A 17,485-nucleotide genomic window follows, 5' to 3' on the forward strand; every position below is an offset into this window, starting at 1 on the left:
AGAACTATCACCCCCTGAAACTCAGGCATCCTCAAGCATTTGGAGACTCCTGTACAGAATATTTAGATCCCTTTTCCATTTCAGAACAAGACATATATTTTTAATCATGTATAAATTACATTATATCACAAAACTTATTAGTTTATTCCTTCTCATGCTAGAGTTTATCTGTAATGTTCTTGGCCTACTGATAAAGCTTTCTGAAAGCTTCATGCAGTTGAATTTTATAAACTTGGCATTTCAGCAGCAGGATATATTTCTGATGAGTAAACAGTGTCGGTTTTCAAAACTACTTGAGACATACACACTCAGCCTACGCCACATCTAATATTTTACAATACGCATTGGAAAATAATTTCCTCCATTAAGTCAAGCCTGCTTCATCTCTCATTTCCAACTAGGATAAGTGCATCTTAGTGCTAATGTGACAATTGGGACTGGCGACTCTACAGAAAATTTTTTTCACAACTATTTATGATTTATTTGCCTACAGTGTTCTTTGGAACAGAGAGGCTACTATTTGGGAAGTTGGACAGACATGAGCTAACTACCAGTCTGTCCCCCAAAATAAAAACAAATATGGCATCAAGGAAATAGATGGTTAAACATAAAAAAGAGAGGAGAAAAGAAACCATTTTTTTTGGCTTTGGTACAACTTCCAATAACTATTGTATTTGAAAACTTCTTAATACATCATAGGCTTTCTCCCAGCTTACAGAAGATTCAGTGTCTTGGCTGACTGTTACTGCAGAATTTCTGAAATATTGATAGAGAAGGGCAGTCCTTTACTATACAGATATAGAAACCTGCAATCTTAAATTAGGCAACAGGTCCTTTCCAGCATTTACTGGTATTTTGATTGCAAGCACTACCCTAGAAGAAATAAAATTTAGTGTCAGAATGAGAATGAATTATGGTAAAAAAAAATCAGGAGAGAGAGAGAGAGAGGGATACAGAGAAGGAGAGAGAGAAAGATTTATTTTGCACTAAGAAAAGGTGTAAACTGGTTAGAATTAGGGGAGTTGAGAATGTCCCTTTAAACTGTGGTACTGCAATCGATCTCTGTATGTTTTCTGGTATTCATCCCTTTGAAAGGAGAATGAGAGCCAAGATCATTGGCTGTACTCTGAAGCTGTCACATCTCAGTACTGAAAAGGTACAGTGCAAGTGCATTGAAACAGTCTTTAGTTTTCTATTCCATATCGCCAAGAGCTTTGAGAATGATGAACCAAGTGAATGCTTTTTTTAGGGCTGAGATACAGATCCCTCCAATCTGACAGCGTTGCAGCCTCCGGAGTGAGAAAGCAGCAGCAGCAGCAGCAAAAGCAACAGCAGCAGCAAAAGCAACAGCAGCAGCCCAGCTGAAGTCCAGTAGAGGAGACCTGATCCCTAGTTCATCCTGAACTCCACCGGGGAACGTGCACTGTCCAGGGTCCTGAAACATGAACCAAACTGCCAGCGTGTCCCATCACATCAAGTGTCAGCCCTCGAAAACAATCAAGGTAGGACCCAGGTTTTCTCTCTTCTCTCTGCTGCTGTGCATGTATGTTCATTAATTTACCTAACACATGGGCATTGGTATGGCAGGGCACTGACAGTGGCGATACCTAGTTGGTTTGAGTTTGAATTGAAGGTGGATCTGAGTAAAGTGTTCGGTCCTGTTTGTATGTGTACATAGACAGGAGAGAGTAGTTTGCACTAAACGATGGTTTTACCTTGATGACTTTGGCTTTTTTTTGACTGAGAGTCTATCAGCGGTATATTTCAGAAACAAAGTTTAGTGAGCTTCTAGAAGAGTTTCTAATCTATGTCAGTTTTTCTGATGGAATTGGGAACAATTTGCAAGCTGCTGGAAACAGATAATGTTAAATTGAATACAGGTTTTATTACAGTGTTTCATTGTCATATGGATTTGGGACGTCTCATTCTTTCCAAAGAAAAGTGCATCCTTAATTTTGAGTGTTGAACTGGTGGTTATATTGAGGTGATTGTTATAATGAGTATAAAAGACTTGGAGGGAGTATAAAAACATATGTTCTTATGTATGCCACCATACAAGTCAAAAACAGTGAGGTGATTGGAGACACTCTTTAATACAGGTGCTTGTTTTAAACTTGAGGCTTTTCTGACATGGTTAAATGAAAAGGACCAAGCTCAGAATTTTACTGTCCTGTTTTAGTATTAAGTAATGTTTCTGTCATTCTCCTTGTTCTTATTTGGGATGTTCTTACTCCCAAGGAGACTTATAAATAACCAGGTTTCTACTGAAGGATTGACTCTAGCTTGCCATTTATCTGTATTAGATTACTATCTGCATGAGTACTTTGCATCTGGGGAAAGTAATGGGTTCCTCTGGAACTCTTTTATAGAAAAAACTGATAACCTGATGGATCAACTTTTGTTATTACAATCTCTGATTTCCATACAATTGCATACCTTTTATTGAGGTTCCAAAATTTGAGAAGACTGATTTTATTATTACGTTATTTTGGGGTTATATTTCAGGCCTTTGAAAATACTGCATAGACTGCAATTACAAAAGGAATATAATTTACAGCAATAAGTCTGTTTCTTATGAACTTACCTACCCTCTGTCAGAGTCCTCCAGTGATAAATAGACCACAAAATGAACACTTTATTTCATTGATCTGCAATTATTTTTAAAAGCAATGAGGTCTCCAGGATATATCAAATGATGCATAATTAGACCCCCATCATAATAAACATACAGTGTTAACTGAAATGATGAAGAACCTAAATTATTAGGATAACTTACACCGTCTCTAATTGCAAAAGCATAATATCAATATTTTTCAGCATTGGATTTTCTGCACTGTGTCCAAGTTTAGAAATAAAATATTGGGTTTTAGGATTTAAATTTTTCTCTGTATGTCAGGTTCCCACATATGTCAATTATATAAGAATACTGTCACTGACAAATGCCAAAACGGTACATATATGATACTCTACATTGTGATATATAAACTCTAGTGGGAAATACGTGCTGTGGTCTAAAGTGGGGTAGAGTTACTCTGGCGATCTACCTTTGAGTATGTTTAGAAAACCATAAAATGGCTTGTGGTTTTCTGTTTAAGTGTTTGAGGTCATAGGCATCAAGTGTTTTGTTTGTCCTTTTGTGTATTGAGTAAGGACAAATGAGTGCTACTTTCTGGGACTTAAAAATCACTTCCCTATTGGTGTTCTAGCATTGACTGCCCTCGGACAAACAGTGGAGGCAGAAAAAAAAATGTTTCTAGTGTCAGGTTTTACATCATCTTGCTGATCTTGCAGATCCTGCCTTTTCATTCTAACTGCAGCCATTGAATTGAAATGAAAGGCATCATAAAATTGGACAACTCACCACTTAGCAATGTATTATATTAATGGCTTAATGAAGGAATCTTGAATCAAAGCTCTGGGTGGTTTGGTTATTGTATAAGTTAAGTTCTTTTGTGCTCCCCCCCCCCGCCCCTTGATATTGCTCTGGGGAGCAAAAGGTGTGTGATGTTCATAAAGTATATATAGTTGCAAGCATTGAACTATTAAGGGAGTAATTACTTGAGTATTTTCCAATTTGCAGTGGTAAAAGGGGATGAAGGGAAAAGCTCTCTTACTTCAAATTACATGCTCAATTATGAAACATTTATGGCTTTCATAATTTATACTAAAAATGGCTATCTATATTTAGGTAATGCATTAGTCTATGCGCAAAATGCAGTAACAACTTAAGGAGAAACCGTTAAGAGGAGAGATTTTTGGAAAGTTATGAGATATTGGAGCTCGAAAGACTCTTTGAACTTTTAGAATCTATCTTGTTTTAAGTGTGGTTTTTAGAGTTAATTTTTTCTCACTTTTAGAGGTACTATCTGAAAATTTTAAATAAAACTCCCTTATGGAATCTGGTTGGCCTGCAGATAATGATAAATGACCCACTTTGGGGCTCTAGAAATATCCAGATACTTAAGAACTCGTAAATTTTTCCATTTTGAAATTCTAAAACCTCTGGGGAATTTTCCTCCATAGTGCAGTGTAATAGACCTCTAGGCAGTTGTTTCCCATTGTCAGTATAGTAAATGCTGGCTGCCCCTTCTTTTGATAGTTTAACCACTGCTAAAAAGACTGCAATGGGAATGAACAAAAATGAATTGTACTGGCTAAAAATAGCTTTAAAGGCCAAAATGTGTAGGCAGACAGAGAACAGGTGTGTGTGTGTGTGTGTGTGTGTGCTTGTGTGTGTGTGTGTGTGTGTGTGTGTGTTTCCCCACTTGACGTTTAAAACATAATGATATCTGCAGTGGGTCAAAGTTAGCAATTATTGCCAGTGAAGGCTATTTGTGGTTATGGTGGTAACAGAGTTGGAGAAAGAGGGATTAGGTGGAGTCATAATGTGATGAAATGGTTAACATTATTCAGGTGGCTTGACATTTGTTTTTTGTCATTCTGGCCATTAGCCAGCTCAACTAGTCCCTGACACATTTTTCCTGATGTGCTTGAGCAGGTGTTTTCTTATAGTTAAAACTGATAAGTGAGAAGAGAGCGGAGGAAGTCAAATAAAGGTGCCAGGCATGTTTTCAGATCACTTTGGATGGATTGTTGAATGCAATGCATTCATAAAGCCCTCTCCCATTTTAGAACTTGTAAAGCGATGAAGCTTTTCCTGAAATGATTGCAGATCTTACCGTCAATGTAGAAGCGCTCTAAAAAAGGATCTTTCATTCTGAGATCTGTAATGGAAAGTTTTAAGGACTATCTGGGAATGCTAAATACAGATCTAATCTTGGCTTATTATAAACCTGATTTGTCAAGAATTGTCCCCACCTTGGACAACAAACTTGTTTTTTTCCCTTCCCTATCTTGCCTTCTCTTGGCTACACTGAATGCAAATCAAATCTTCCAGTCAAATCTCTGGACTTAGTTTGCCTTTTTTTCCAGTGGAATTGAAAATTTAGAACTTTGCCTAAAAAATATGAGAGAATTTAAAAATTTCTTTCATATATTAATATAAATCGAACATTCTAGATTTATATTAAAATATGTCTAAGAGTAGTAGAGGAAATCCTCCATCCTTCTTTTGAAGTTAGAAATTGGGCATAAATTATCTAGGGTTGGTGATTCCTGGATCAGGAATCATATATATTTTATTATGGTAACTTCCAAATATAGTAAACAATATTACTTTATTTTTCCCATCTAGTGATCTTTTCAGATTAGTCTCTCTCCTTCCCTTTCCCCTTTTCAAGACTTGCCTGGTTTATTCTACTCCTACCTTCACACCCAGGTTCCCAGTCCTATGTAGAAAAGGATCCCAAGGTCTAAAAGTCTTAGTTTCATTCTATTCCTGCTGGAGTAGCTGAACGCTTTTACAAAATATATTTGAACGAGTCTTTAGGATTTTCATTGTCTTTGGAGTAGAACGTCTATGAACAGGCAAACTCTTTTCATCATAATTTTGACTGATTTTTATAGTGTAATATTAAAATGTTATTATGCTAGTAAAACCTTTTTACCCTACCACCTCTAACCCCCAGCCCTGTTCAAAATTATGGTATAAGAAACAGGGAATAAAACAAAATAAAGTAAAAGAGAATGAAAATTCTATAACAAATAATTTTTGTTAAACCTGTGGGCTTGAGGGTGTGTGGTGGTTAGAAAATGATTTCTGTCTTTAGCAAATTGGTATTTTGCAGTGTGACACTGTGATGAGTTGGCATGGTAAGACTGACTTGGAATTATATCAACTGGCATCTCAGTGGTTGTTAATTCCACACCCCTAGCCTAAAGGATGGGCACCACATCTGTATTTCACATGGTACTTGAGCTGGTGTTGCAGTTGAGTCTTAGAGTGTTCCATAATTATATAACCAAATTACATCCACAAAAATTTAAAAATGCAAAAGCATATAAGAAAAAACCCTCCTCTTTATGTCATCACAGTATACAAAATGTAACCCCCCAAATTTTACTATTATATGAAATTCTAAGTGCAAAGATTATAATAGACTTCTGAATTGTATCTTTCTTAGAGATCCATCTTGGTCCTAATCCTGAGGACTTTAGTCATAAGGAAAAAAAAGAAAGAAACTTTATTAAATTATGATCTCAACACGGACTCAGACACTCAGCACGGACTCAGACTAAAGAAAAAGTCATCATCTATATTCAGTGACTTCTACAGTTCCACTTGGCAAGGAACATACTTTTTTTTTTCAGCATTAGGAGACTGGGTCATTCTCTTAAGTGGTGTTGTTTGGGGAAGCCAGAGAGAAGGCTTACAAAAAATTAGAATGAAGGATCTTGCGTGTGAGAATTTTTTTCCTCTCTCTCAGAAATGGTCTACCTCTTTTTAATTATTCTGACACAGCTTCCCATATGCTTAGGCAAAAATAACAGCCTGTGATAAACATGAATAGGACCACAAGTTAGAAATTCTGCTGATGACCAATTTATAGTCGTTTACAATCTGAATTTACTGCCAAGTATTTAAACTTTAAAAGATTATAGGGCAATTTTATTTTAAATAACTATCAATTAAACTGTTTTATAAGGAAGTAGTAAAGGTTTATGTTTTCTTTTTAGTAAAGAGTGACAATGTTATAATGATTGGCCAGTTTTTGTATTTTGTTGGCTTTTTTCTTAATAAAATAGAAAAAAACAGTTTCTCTTTTAATTTGATATTTATAGCATTTAAATAGCAACTTTTACTTCAAAGAAGTATTGTCATATATTTTATTGAGGTAAATTTGAAAGATTTTAGAAAATACTTAATACTTCATTTTCTAGAAACCCATGTTTTGGTCAGATAGTAAAGGCATTCTCGATGATAAATTTGTGATGACAAACCACTCTTTGTCACTGAAAAGCTGTTGTTCTACAAATGTAGCACAGAATAAATAAGCTCAAGTAATGCTTCTTAAAGCATCATCCCTGAGCCAATAGCACCAGCATCCCCCGTGGACGTGGTAGAAATGCAAATTCCTGGGCTCTACCCAGACCTAATCAATGGAAAACCCTGCGGGTAGGGCCCAGCAATCTGTGTTTTAACAAGCCCTCTGGGTGATTGGATATGTATTAAAATTTCAGAAACACTGAGCTAAAAGAATACAAAATAAGGCACACTTGTGCTATGATCCACCTGTAAGATTTGACTGTTTGGGTATCATAGATGGAGTCTGAAGAACTTCAGAATGGTACTTAAGGTCATTAAATAACATGAATTCTATGAGAGCCGAGATCTCATCAGGTTCATCTCTTCTATCATTCACAGGGCTTATTTGATACAAAGCCCTGAGTACAGTAGACATCAAATATATATTTGTTGATTATTAAATGACTGCAAAAGTCTATCAGCTCTAAGATGAACTAAGTCAATTTTTAAAATCTTGTTTAATAGGTAAGCAGGTTGGAAGCCTTGCTCTCTCTTTTAAATTCATAGCAAGTTTCTCAGAAATGTGTATTCACATTTTGTTTGGCTTTTGAAGGTTCTGTTCTCTGATTTTGGTTTGAGACCATCTGGTAGTCAAGCACTTTTTGGTAACTAGGGAGATCCATAGTCACACTAAGCCGAAAGTGTGCTGGGTAAGTGTCTTCCTTCTTGCCAGCTTCCTCTGAAACTTGGCAAAACTGCGGTAGGCAGGAGTGTCACTATGGCCTTTGCCCCTCTCTTCATGAATACTCCTTAGCCCTTGGATATAGGCCACGTTGGTAGGATATAATTGGCAGCACTATACCAAAATTAATCATCATCTTCAACCCTGACCTCCCATTGACAGAACTAGTGTGGTGTTCCAGTAGCAGAACTAGATTTAAGCTGGGTGATAAGCTTTGAAATAAAGAAAGTTTACCTTCTGAACAGGCTTATTTCTTGGAAATTCTTCAGAATTTTGTTTGGTTTTTACAGTTACCATTGGGAAGAAAGATCAAATGCACACAGCCTACCCTACCTCCTGTGAATGGAGTGGAAGGCAGATTGGTTGAGTTTTCCTTTGGAGGGTCATCCTTAACTTGAATTCTCACTTCCCCAATACCACCATGAATCATGTGATCTTAGCTAAGGCAATTAACCCTGTCAAGGCTTTTCTTCCCGCTAACAGAAGGGCAATAAACTTAAATTACCTCCCCCCAAAAATGCTATGTAAGTGCTTTGTATTATAATTTGTTCTAGTAGCAATTTTTAATGGATATGACATTTTCATAGAGAGGTGTATAGTGAGAATCAATTTTTATGACATAAAAGCTGAGAATTTTATTTGCAATTATTATTAACTATAATGAGGATAAAACTCATTTTGAAGTCACCAGGGAGCTGAAAAGTATCTTCTAATATTGTAGTAACATCTGCAAGATTTCATCATGAACCTGTACCAGAAAAGTAGGGAGAAAAGGAGACTGAGTTTAAGTGACATCTAAAGGACTGATTAATTCAATAAAAAGTGCAGTCACTCATCCTGGTGCTGTGCGACAAAAAAATGGAAGATACCTAGGGTAGCTGCATGGATTGTACATTGAATTGAGGAGATATTTTATCATGATATGGATACAGCCTTCCTACTACCTCTGTGCTCACTGTTTCCTTTGTCTCATCTCATTCCACACAATGGTCCTTTTAACAGACCCATGTTCTTACCTGAAATCTCATACGGAATTTTTCAGTGAAAGTTCTCAGACTCCCCTAGGCAAGCTGTCATAGTCTCTAATCATCTGTGTTCTCACATCATCTTCTCTGTACCTGATTAATAACAACTCATCTTCTGAGTTATAATTATTTGTTTCCATATAAGTCTCTCTACTAGCTCTTAAAGGAATCTTAAAGGGTCTCTATCTTTTATTTTTTGTACTTCCGGTGTCTAGCCCAACAGCTGGTGCCTAGCAGGTGCTCAATTAAGATTCTCTGAATGAAAGAACAGTCAAAGAAGGTTATAAACTCCTTTGTCTTCCCAAGAGATGCAGCCTGACTTCTGGGTTCAGAAACATGCTAGTTCTCCTTGACCCACGCAGAGCTAAAGGTTTTACTTTAAAATATGTAAACAACATTTGGAGAGATGACAAAGGGGCCGCACAGCTTTTGACAACATATATGCTAGTCCTCTTGGGGATGAGTGGTTTCTGTAAGTCAAAAATAGGTTTCATATTATGAGTGTCTTTCTACATTAGGGTTAAGGAAAGTCTGTATCCAAACAGAGACACTCTCTGTCCCTGTTTTGGGCTCGTGTTAGCATAGCAGACACTAGTTGCTGCTGATTTTAATGGATGGGTAATTTCCAAGACCAATCACTGCTGCTGGATTGAAAAACACCACTTCTCGCAACTTTGGGTTCCAGGATTTGGCCTAAAGAAAAATGGATTCCACTTTATTTTAATGGAAAGTAAATAGCATGAGAGTTCTTATTGTACTTAATAGATGGGCCCTTTACTTTAATATTTCTTTTTTGAGACAGTGAAAGAATTAGGGCAGAGAGACTATGCAAGACAGATATTCTTAATCAAGGAAGGGCAGCTATGGTAAAATTTTTCCTTTATGTATGTTCTCTGAAGGAAATAAAATCCAGTGAAAGGACAGACTCAAGAAATATTGATTTGTGATCGGTGAGCACAGTATGATGTGATGGATAGAGACTTGGACTGACTCTTTTCATTGTTTCAGTCATTCAACATCTAGTGAAAGAGGATTTAAATGTGAATAGGGTGATAATACTTGTTATTAAGAAGTACAGCCTAGGATACAAATTAATACAATTATAATATAAAATGATAAGTGCTAGATGAGGCCAATGCAAGATTTTGGGGGAGCATTCACAGAGTTCAAACCAGAATTCTACATAGGAGTTAGATTGATAGAAGAAAATATTCCAGGCACAAAGAAAACATGTGTAAAAGATGCAGAAGCAAGGCAATGCAATTCTGATGAAAGCATTGTTTAGTTGAAACTGACTATATTATAAGGTGCAAATAATTAGGAGTGAAAAATGAGGTTACAAATACATATGGGAGGGCTGAAAAACTGTTTTTCAGAATGTGACTATATTCTGAGGGCAAAGCTTAAGGGCAAAGAGTACGAAGACAAGATCACGAGATGTGAATTCAGGATCCAATTCTGTGACCTTGGGAAGCCTTCCTGAGGTCTTTAGGTAGAAAGTGAAGATGGTGACACATTCCTGGTCCATCTTTCAGGATAATCCAAGTATAAGATATTATTAGCCAGACATGTGTTACTGAAGGTAAATCTTAGTAAGAACAGAAGATTTATTCATTAGCTTGATTTAGTACCATGCAAGTTTATGAACTCTAATGACAGCTGGTCTTTAAAGGCTTTAGTTTACTGGTAGCTTTTTAATTTAAAAAGCTTTTTTTGAGTAATGACAATCATTGGGCTATACCAAAACTTTTTGTCTTTACTATTTGAATATTATATACAGATAACCGTTTTCCTGGTATTCTGGTTGCCAACTGTCTTTTCAACAATGCCCGATGACATATGAATGGCCTCTGTTAGTGACATTAGATTTTAGTATAACGAATTCCTGGAAATTTCAGAGGTAGAGGTGTGAAAGTTCTTTTCTTGTTAGTCTCCTAATTATACATTAAGCCATGTGTTGTCTTTAATACAGATACCTTAGGTTTCTTGAAGGATTAGTTCCAAAGTTCTCTCTCAAAGGCTCACACTTTTTCAGAGAAGACAGGGAAGATTAAAGTACATTTGATGTGCTACAATTCCGCAGCCATAAAATTTGAGATGTTTCTTACAGATGCTGTACTCCGGATTCTCACTTTGCAGACAAAAAATCTGAGGTTTAAAAAGGGAAGTTAGGTGAGGTGAGAGTTGTTCCTTTCATCCTTTTAAATAGGAGACACACACACACACACACACACACACACACACACACACACACACACACACACACACACACACACACACACACACACACACACACACCATCCTGCATGATTGTCTCATGATTAATACTTGGTATGGCTATGGTCCTTTGAGGTCTGGGGTAAGTTAAAGAATATGTAGATTTTATTTATCAAGGTGCTTTTAGCTGAAAGTATTAGAAAATAACAAAATTCTATATGACTTGGTTAGAAGAACCAGAAAAGGATAGTAATTTCACAAAATGAAAAGTCCCTTGGTAGAGCACTTCAAGAGTCAGTTAATTTGGTGCTCAAATAGCTCGTCCCAGGGCCCAGGCTCTTTGCACCATCACACTTTGTCTTTCTCAGACTAGCTGCTTCAGTTCCATAATTGGCGTGCAGACCTGACAACTGACCATGTGCAGTGGACAAAGAGAAGTTTCTTCCTTTGAGTTTCGTTTTAGGAAAAAGTCCTACACATTATTTCCCCTCAACTTTTCTTGCCTAGAATTGTCTTATGCCAGTTCCTTACCCATTGTGCTTGACGATGCATATGGTTAAGTTGAGGAAGTAGAGGTGGTGGCTAACCAAATAAACATGGGGTTCTGTTAGAAACAGGGAGGTTAGACGGTTTTGAAGGAGGAAAAAATATGCACCACAGAGATCAGCAAGAAGGATTTTAGAATTTGATGGACATGGAATGTACACCATACTGTGAAAGACAGATAATGCCATGGTCTAAGAACTGTTTCAACAAAGATGTAACAAACTGAAACACAACACTGACTCTGTCTCATGGCAGAGATACCTTCCATCACTTTGGAGCAAAAGGGTAGGAAGAGAGGGTCCCAAGATTGCCTCATTTGGGTAGCCTTATCTCCTTTGATATTAAATGACTCAGTAGGCAATCACTTTTTTTTTTTGTAGCCAATCACTTTGCATTGTGTTTTCATTTTTTTTTCTATTACAGAAATTTAATTCTTAGTTTACTTCTCAAAACAAAAATTTTAGTACCATGTAATTTCACAGGTAAATTCTAATAATCAATACAGAAATAAGTTATTTCTTCAAAAATTTTTTGCTAAATTTTGAAGTGGAGAGGACCCTTCTCTACTCATTTCATCTGATCATTATTGTACTATTATTATAATACAGTTGTTTTTTGGACATTTTCTCAACATTTAAAAAATTCTCTTTGAATTTCTTTTTAAAATAGCAGTCTAAATCTCTTTTTCAACTTTGAAATATTCTGTTTTTTTAAATTAATTTTTATGGGAGTATAGTTGATTTACAATGTTGTGTTAGTTTCTGCTATAAAGCAAAGCGAATCAGTTATACATATATATATATGTGTATACATATATCTCCACTCTTTTTTAGATTGTGTTTTCATTTTTCACACATCATTGGGCTCTTTTCTTTTTGAGGAAGATGAGGGGAACTGGTGATATTTTTTATCATATAATTAGGGTTGCTCAAGGCCTATTACAGCAACCTCTTCTTTGGTACCTCTAAGGACTTGGAGCCCTTATGCCTCCAAAGTTGAGAGGTAACATAATAACTGTGATTAGATGTACAGTTGAAACTGTGGTAGCTGGAGATAGCATGTCCCATGTAAAGACACACCAGAACAAAGTCCACTCCCCTTCCCCACGAAATATCTTGGAGAGGTATTTATGATGGGACACTACGACTACGTGGAATCACACCAAAAATAATTTTTCAGGGAGCTCAGTATCTCTGGTTTGGAACTCTGGCTGTGTGATATTGGTAAATATTGTGGATTTAATTACCAGATGCTGAACACCAACAGACATGTCTGGCACCCAGACTTCTCCCTTGATCTCTATCCTCAGATGTTGCTCTTTCATATAGATGTTTATAGATGTTTCACATAGATGTGTAACAGGCATTATAAACTTATCACAGTAAAATCAGAACTTGTGATACTTGCTGACTACCCTTCTTTCACCTGACATCATTACATGAGTCCACCATCTTCTTTTCAGAGATTCAAACCAAAAACCTAAAGATTATTTTTTCCTCTCTTCTCTTCAGTCCACCATCCAATCCATCAAAAGTCCTGCCCATTCCACCTCCTAAATGTATCTCCAGTCTAACCTCTTCTCTTCACCTCCACCAAGATCCCCCAAACTGCACGCACATGCACATTTCATCTGAGTTATGGCAACAACTTCAAAGGACTCCTGACTTCCAGCAGGCCTTACCGCTGTTAATTCTCCACTGCCCAGCCGAGTGGTGGTTTTAAAATATGACTCTAATCACTTTGCACTCCTGGTTTAGATCTTAACATTGCTTTTAGAAAACAACCCCAGGTCCTTAACCTTACCCTGATGACCCTGCATTGATCTGGCCTCTGTTCTTCCCTATGACCCTACTGTGTCCCATTCTCTCGCCCCAACTTCACCCCATGATTCTCCAGCAAAACTGGCCTCCTTTCTGAGCCTAAAACATTGTGAGCTCTTTGCCGTACCATGGTCTCTGTGCTTCTTTTCATTGTCTAAGAACTCTTTTTCCTGCGACTTTCCATAGCACCTTTCTGGTTTCAACTCAGGCCACTTCTGATGGACTCTGCCCATCTAGGTTGTGGTCACCCCTATGTTGGTGCCGCAGAAACTCATAACCAAAAGTGGCGATTTTCTTCTGTTATTCCCATAGTGCCTCTCCCAAAGTCTCCAACCCACAGGGGAGCGAGGCACTCTTCCTTCTCTGAAAGGAAGAGTGCCTTCCTTCCTTCTCTTAATCTTTGTTATATTCCCTGTCAGAACCCTTGTAGAAAAGGGTTTTACTTCATAAAAGAACCTTTCTAGGTTCTGGTTTCCCATTCTTTCCTAATCACTATGTTAGTTCAACAAATATTTAGCGACTATATAATAAATACCACGTTGCACAGATGAGGATACCATAAAGCATAAGACACAGGACCAGTCTTTGAGAGGAGTACATTCTGGCTTCTTTTCTCCTCTCCCTTTGCCTGGGATGAAGGAGGAGGACGCGGAAAACTAAGTCCTTGATGACAGTACAGCATGAATGTCCTCTGGGAGATCGGAGAATGTGCACCGTTCTCCAGTTTGATTGAAGGAGTAAAATTTGAACTGATTCTTGATGGGCAAGCAATAGGAATCTTGGTGAAGACTATGGGAGAAAGGGACATTCCAGATAGTGGAATGTGCAAAGGCACCCTGGTAAGGGACAGCCTGACCCCGACCACCATAATTATGGCCAACATTACCATTTTGAGATACTCACAGCTCTAGGTGCTTTTATGGGATATTTCTAATTCCCACGATGACTAAGCAAGGAAAGGGTTATTATTCTTATTTCATAAATAAGAACTTTAATTTGTCCCAAGTTTCTGAGACCATAAGAAGTGGAGCTCATATTTGAACCCTGATAAGTTTGTTACAAAACTTGAGCTGACAGCTCGGGTTTCCTGGCTTCTATTTCAGTGTTCTCTCAGCTCTCTCATGCTCCCACAAGCTCTACGAAGCTGGTTGTTGGTATCCAGGGTCCTCTGCTGTTTTAAGCCTCTAAATCAAGGTTTACTGTTTTTCCCACAGGAATGCCCTCTGTCCCTCCTCTTCGCCTGTCTGGCAGATAATGCCATTGTGGACTCTTCACAGGCAATTCCTCTCCTCTCTGAAGCTTTGCCTCTTCCTCACTCTCTTGCCTTTCTATATACTTATCTTCTTATCCTCTCACTTCACCCTCTTCCTTATCCTATCGGCCCTTGCCCTCACAACCCAGCTAGAGCCGAAATGTAGGGTCCTCGAGGCAAAGGTGGTATCTCATTTGTTATTATGACCGTAGCGTTTAGTACCATTCCTGACATGAAGTGAAAACTCAGAAAGGGCTTGCTGAATGAATGAATGAGTAAGCAAAGGCCATCTAACATGGAGAATGATATGTTACTGCTCCAGAATATTCTTTATAATATTAATGTTTCCTTTCATTTGATACATAGTCACATGGCTCTCATTCTGGGTGAAATGTAAGTATGAGAAAAGAAGCCAATTATGTTTGTGCTTTTTTCAAAGAATTTTCTTCCCCCATTGTGTGTGTGTGTTTGCATGTGTATGTGCATGTGTGTGTGAGAGACACACACAGACAATATGAGAGCTGAGTTTTTAAAATGTAAATATGGTTGAAATTGGCTTATTGCTAAGTTCTTTCATTGGTGTTTAGATGAAAAGATTTTAAAGTCATTTCAAATGTGGAGAAATTATTTTTTTGAGAATGGGAATTTTCCATAAGAAGAAAATATTTTCTGAGCACCTACTCTGTGCTAGGACCTCTTTTACCAGCAAATTCATTTATTTTTTACCTCTTTGCTGCTAAGGAAATAGTGGGAACCTGTATTTTAATTAGCTGATCTCAGTCAAGCCCTCTTCATTCAGCGTATCTTTTAACATTACAGGGACGACACGAGCCTTATTCTGCCAAAAAGTATTAAGGGCTTAAGGATCTGAGTGAGGAAAATGTAGAGTTGGGCCTTGACTTCATAGTTCAGGCTCTTTCTGTTATACCACATGGTAATATTGCTTATAGAAAACATATAATTTAAGGGATCTTTATTCTAAAACATGTAAGCACTTGATTTCCCAGGCAGTCATTGCATGCTGACAGATTTGTCTTTGCAAAGTCTCACATTTTCACAATCACCACCATATTTATGTCCTTTTCATGTATCACTAATGGATGGGGCCAATTTGGAAACAGGAGAACTGGGAACCCAGGATTCAATGCAGGAGAAACAATACAGAGTCCAGAAAGTGTATCTGATGGGAACACCAAGTAGGACATAACAACATCAGCTAATTTCCGAGGATAGCTTAGGGCCTGGGAGAGACTGGACATTCAGGAACAAGATGAACAGGATGAACAGTGATTTTTAGGTCCATTTGGAGTAACAACCCAAGCAGAGGAGTCTGTAGCAATCTGGGCCTAACTAGAGCCAGAATAAGAATATTAACAACAGCAACCATGACAGTGTTCTAAATATTTGCAGAACATTTTTAGATAGCTTCTTACTGACTGTCAACTACAATGCTGTGAAACACATGTACTTATTATTGGTAGGATATGACAAAATGAAGAAGGAAATATGTGGTGTTGGAATAAGGAAAATAGCAGTGTGTAATGAAGTATGAATATACTACACAGTTTTGTAAACTGCAACAGATTTTGGAAAGGCAGCTGCTAAGGAGTGTAATTGTAATTGTTAGGCAAATATTTGGAGCATTTAAAGTACTTGGCTAAATTTTTCCTCATCAGCAAAATAGGCAAAGGAGGCAACTTGTGTTCTGGAGACCACTGGAGTGTGATAGGCTAAGGGCACATATGAAGCTAGGACCAAGCTAGGCAAAGATAGCAACAAATATATTGCACTGCACATGCTCTGTTCCTGGCACTATGGTTATAGAGGCCAAGTTCTGCTGATGTTGGTACAAGGTCCATCACCAATAAGAAAAGCCAAGAAAGCCAAGGGTGGATATAGAAAACAGCTGATAGAAGTGGGGCTGTCCATGTCCTATTCAGCTCCATCTTGGGGGGAAGATTTGAGAAAGAATTTGAAATGAGTTTGTGGAATAGACCTAGGAGGGTAGTCTTGGGTAAATAAATAAACACTGAATGTTCAGATGATATCAGAGACTGTGTATCTGTTCTGGCTTCCACTGAGACTCTGTCAGTCAGTGCAAATCAATTTAAGATTTCTTTGTCCACTTGGTTTCACTCGATCTCAGGTGCTCTAACTGCAGATTTCTCAACCTTGGCACCATTGACACGTTGGATCAGATCATTCTTTGCTATGAGGGCTGACCTGTGCACTGTAAGATGTTTAACAGCATCCCTGGCCTCTACCTGTCAGTAGCACTCTCCCCAGTTATGACTAAAAGGTCTCCAGATATTGCTCAGTGTTCTCTGGGAAGCAAAATTGCTCCTGGTTGAGAGCCACTGGCCTAACTGGTAGCCATTGCTACAGGTGAGAGAGGGCTTTGAGAGTAAATGAGGCTCCTTCTGGTCTCATGGATCTTTTGAATTGAGAGTCGCTGTGCCACTCTATCCCTGGGCCATTCTGACACGGAGGATGGTTGAGCCACCTGAAGGGCAATCAGAATATTGAATAATTATCATCTGAGGTTTATAGATAAAGGGATTCAGTCAGAGAGCTAGAGATCTGTCCCCACATCACACGGAGGAACTGATACTTGAACCTCAATTATAACACTATGCCCCATCTCTTTTCTCTATAACAAGTGGCTTTTATCCCAGGCTTTGCAGATTCCCCAAACCTTAGGTACTGAGGGAAAGGGGAAATAGATAGGACTTTGGGTCCTCCTGCACTTCCACCCATCCCTAGTTTTACCTTGGCCACAGCAGCATTACTATCACCATCCTATGTTGATAATGGTTTTATTTTTCTACTAAAGTAATAACAGATAAAATCCTCTGCATTATCCTTTACACAGAGAGAAGCTCAACAATATTTCTTACTGTTTTCAAGAGTAAGGCAAGCTGAGGCTGCAGGGGTATTAAGTTTGCTAACCTACAAGGTAGAAATTTAATAGGGACTGGGACCCAAAAAGGCCGTTTTCTTTATCCATTCTTGGTCTCT

The 17,485-nt window shown here is 37.9% G+C and overlaps 1 protein-coding gene across 2 annotated transcripts in view; it reads left to right on the forward strand.

Moving 5' to 3' along the window:
* Window positions 1-1,442: 1,442 nt before the first annotated feature.
* Window positions 1,443-17,485, forward strand: part of DPP10 (dipeptidyl peptidase like 10) — a gene marked incomplete at both ends in the record, with an annotated part of 1,290,793 nt that continues 1,274,750 nt past the window's right edge. For both annotated transcript variants that reach the window (XM_082658735.1, XM_082658736.1), the window contains one exon: window positions 1,443-1,502. In XM_082658735.1, the coding sequence (XP_082514861.1) occupies window positions 1,443-1,502 (60 nt within the window). The remainder of the gene's footprint in view (window positions 1,503-17,485) is intronic.

The sequence above is a fragment of the Grampus griseus genome (assembly GCF_964374135.1).
Source record: "Grampus griseus genome assembly, chromosome: 7".
NCBI lineage: Eukaryota > Metazoa > Chordata > Mammalia > Artiodactyla > Delphinidae > Grampus > Grampus griseus.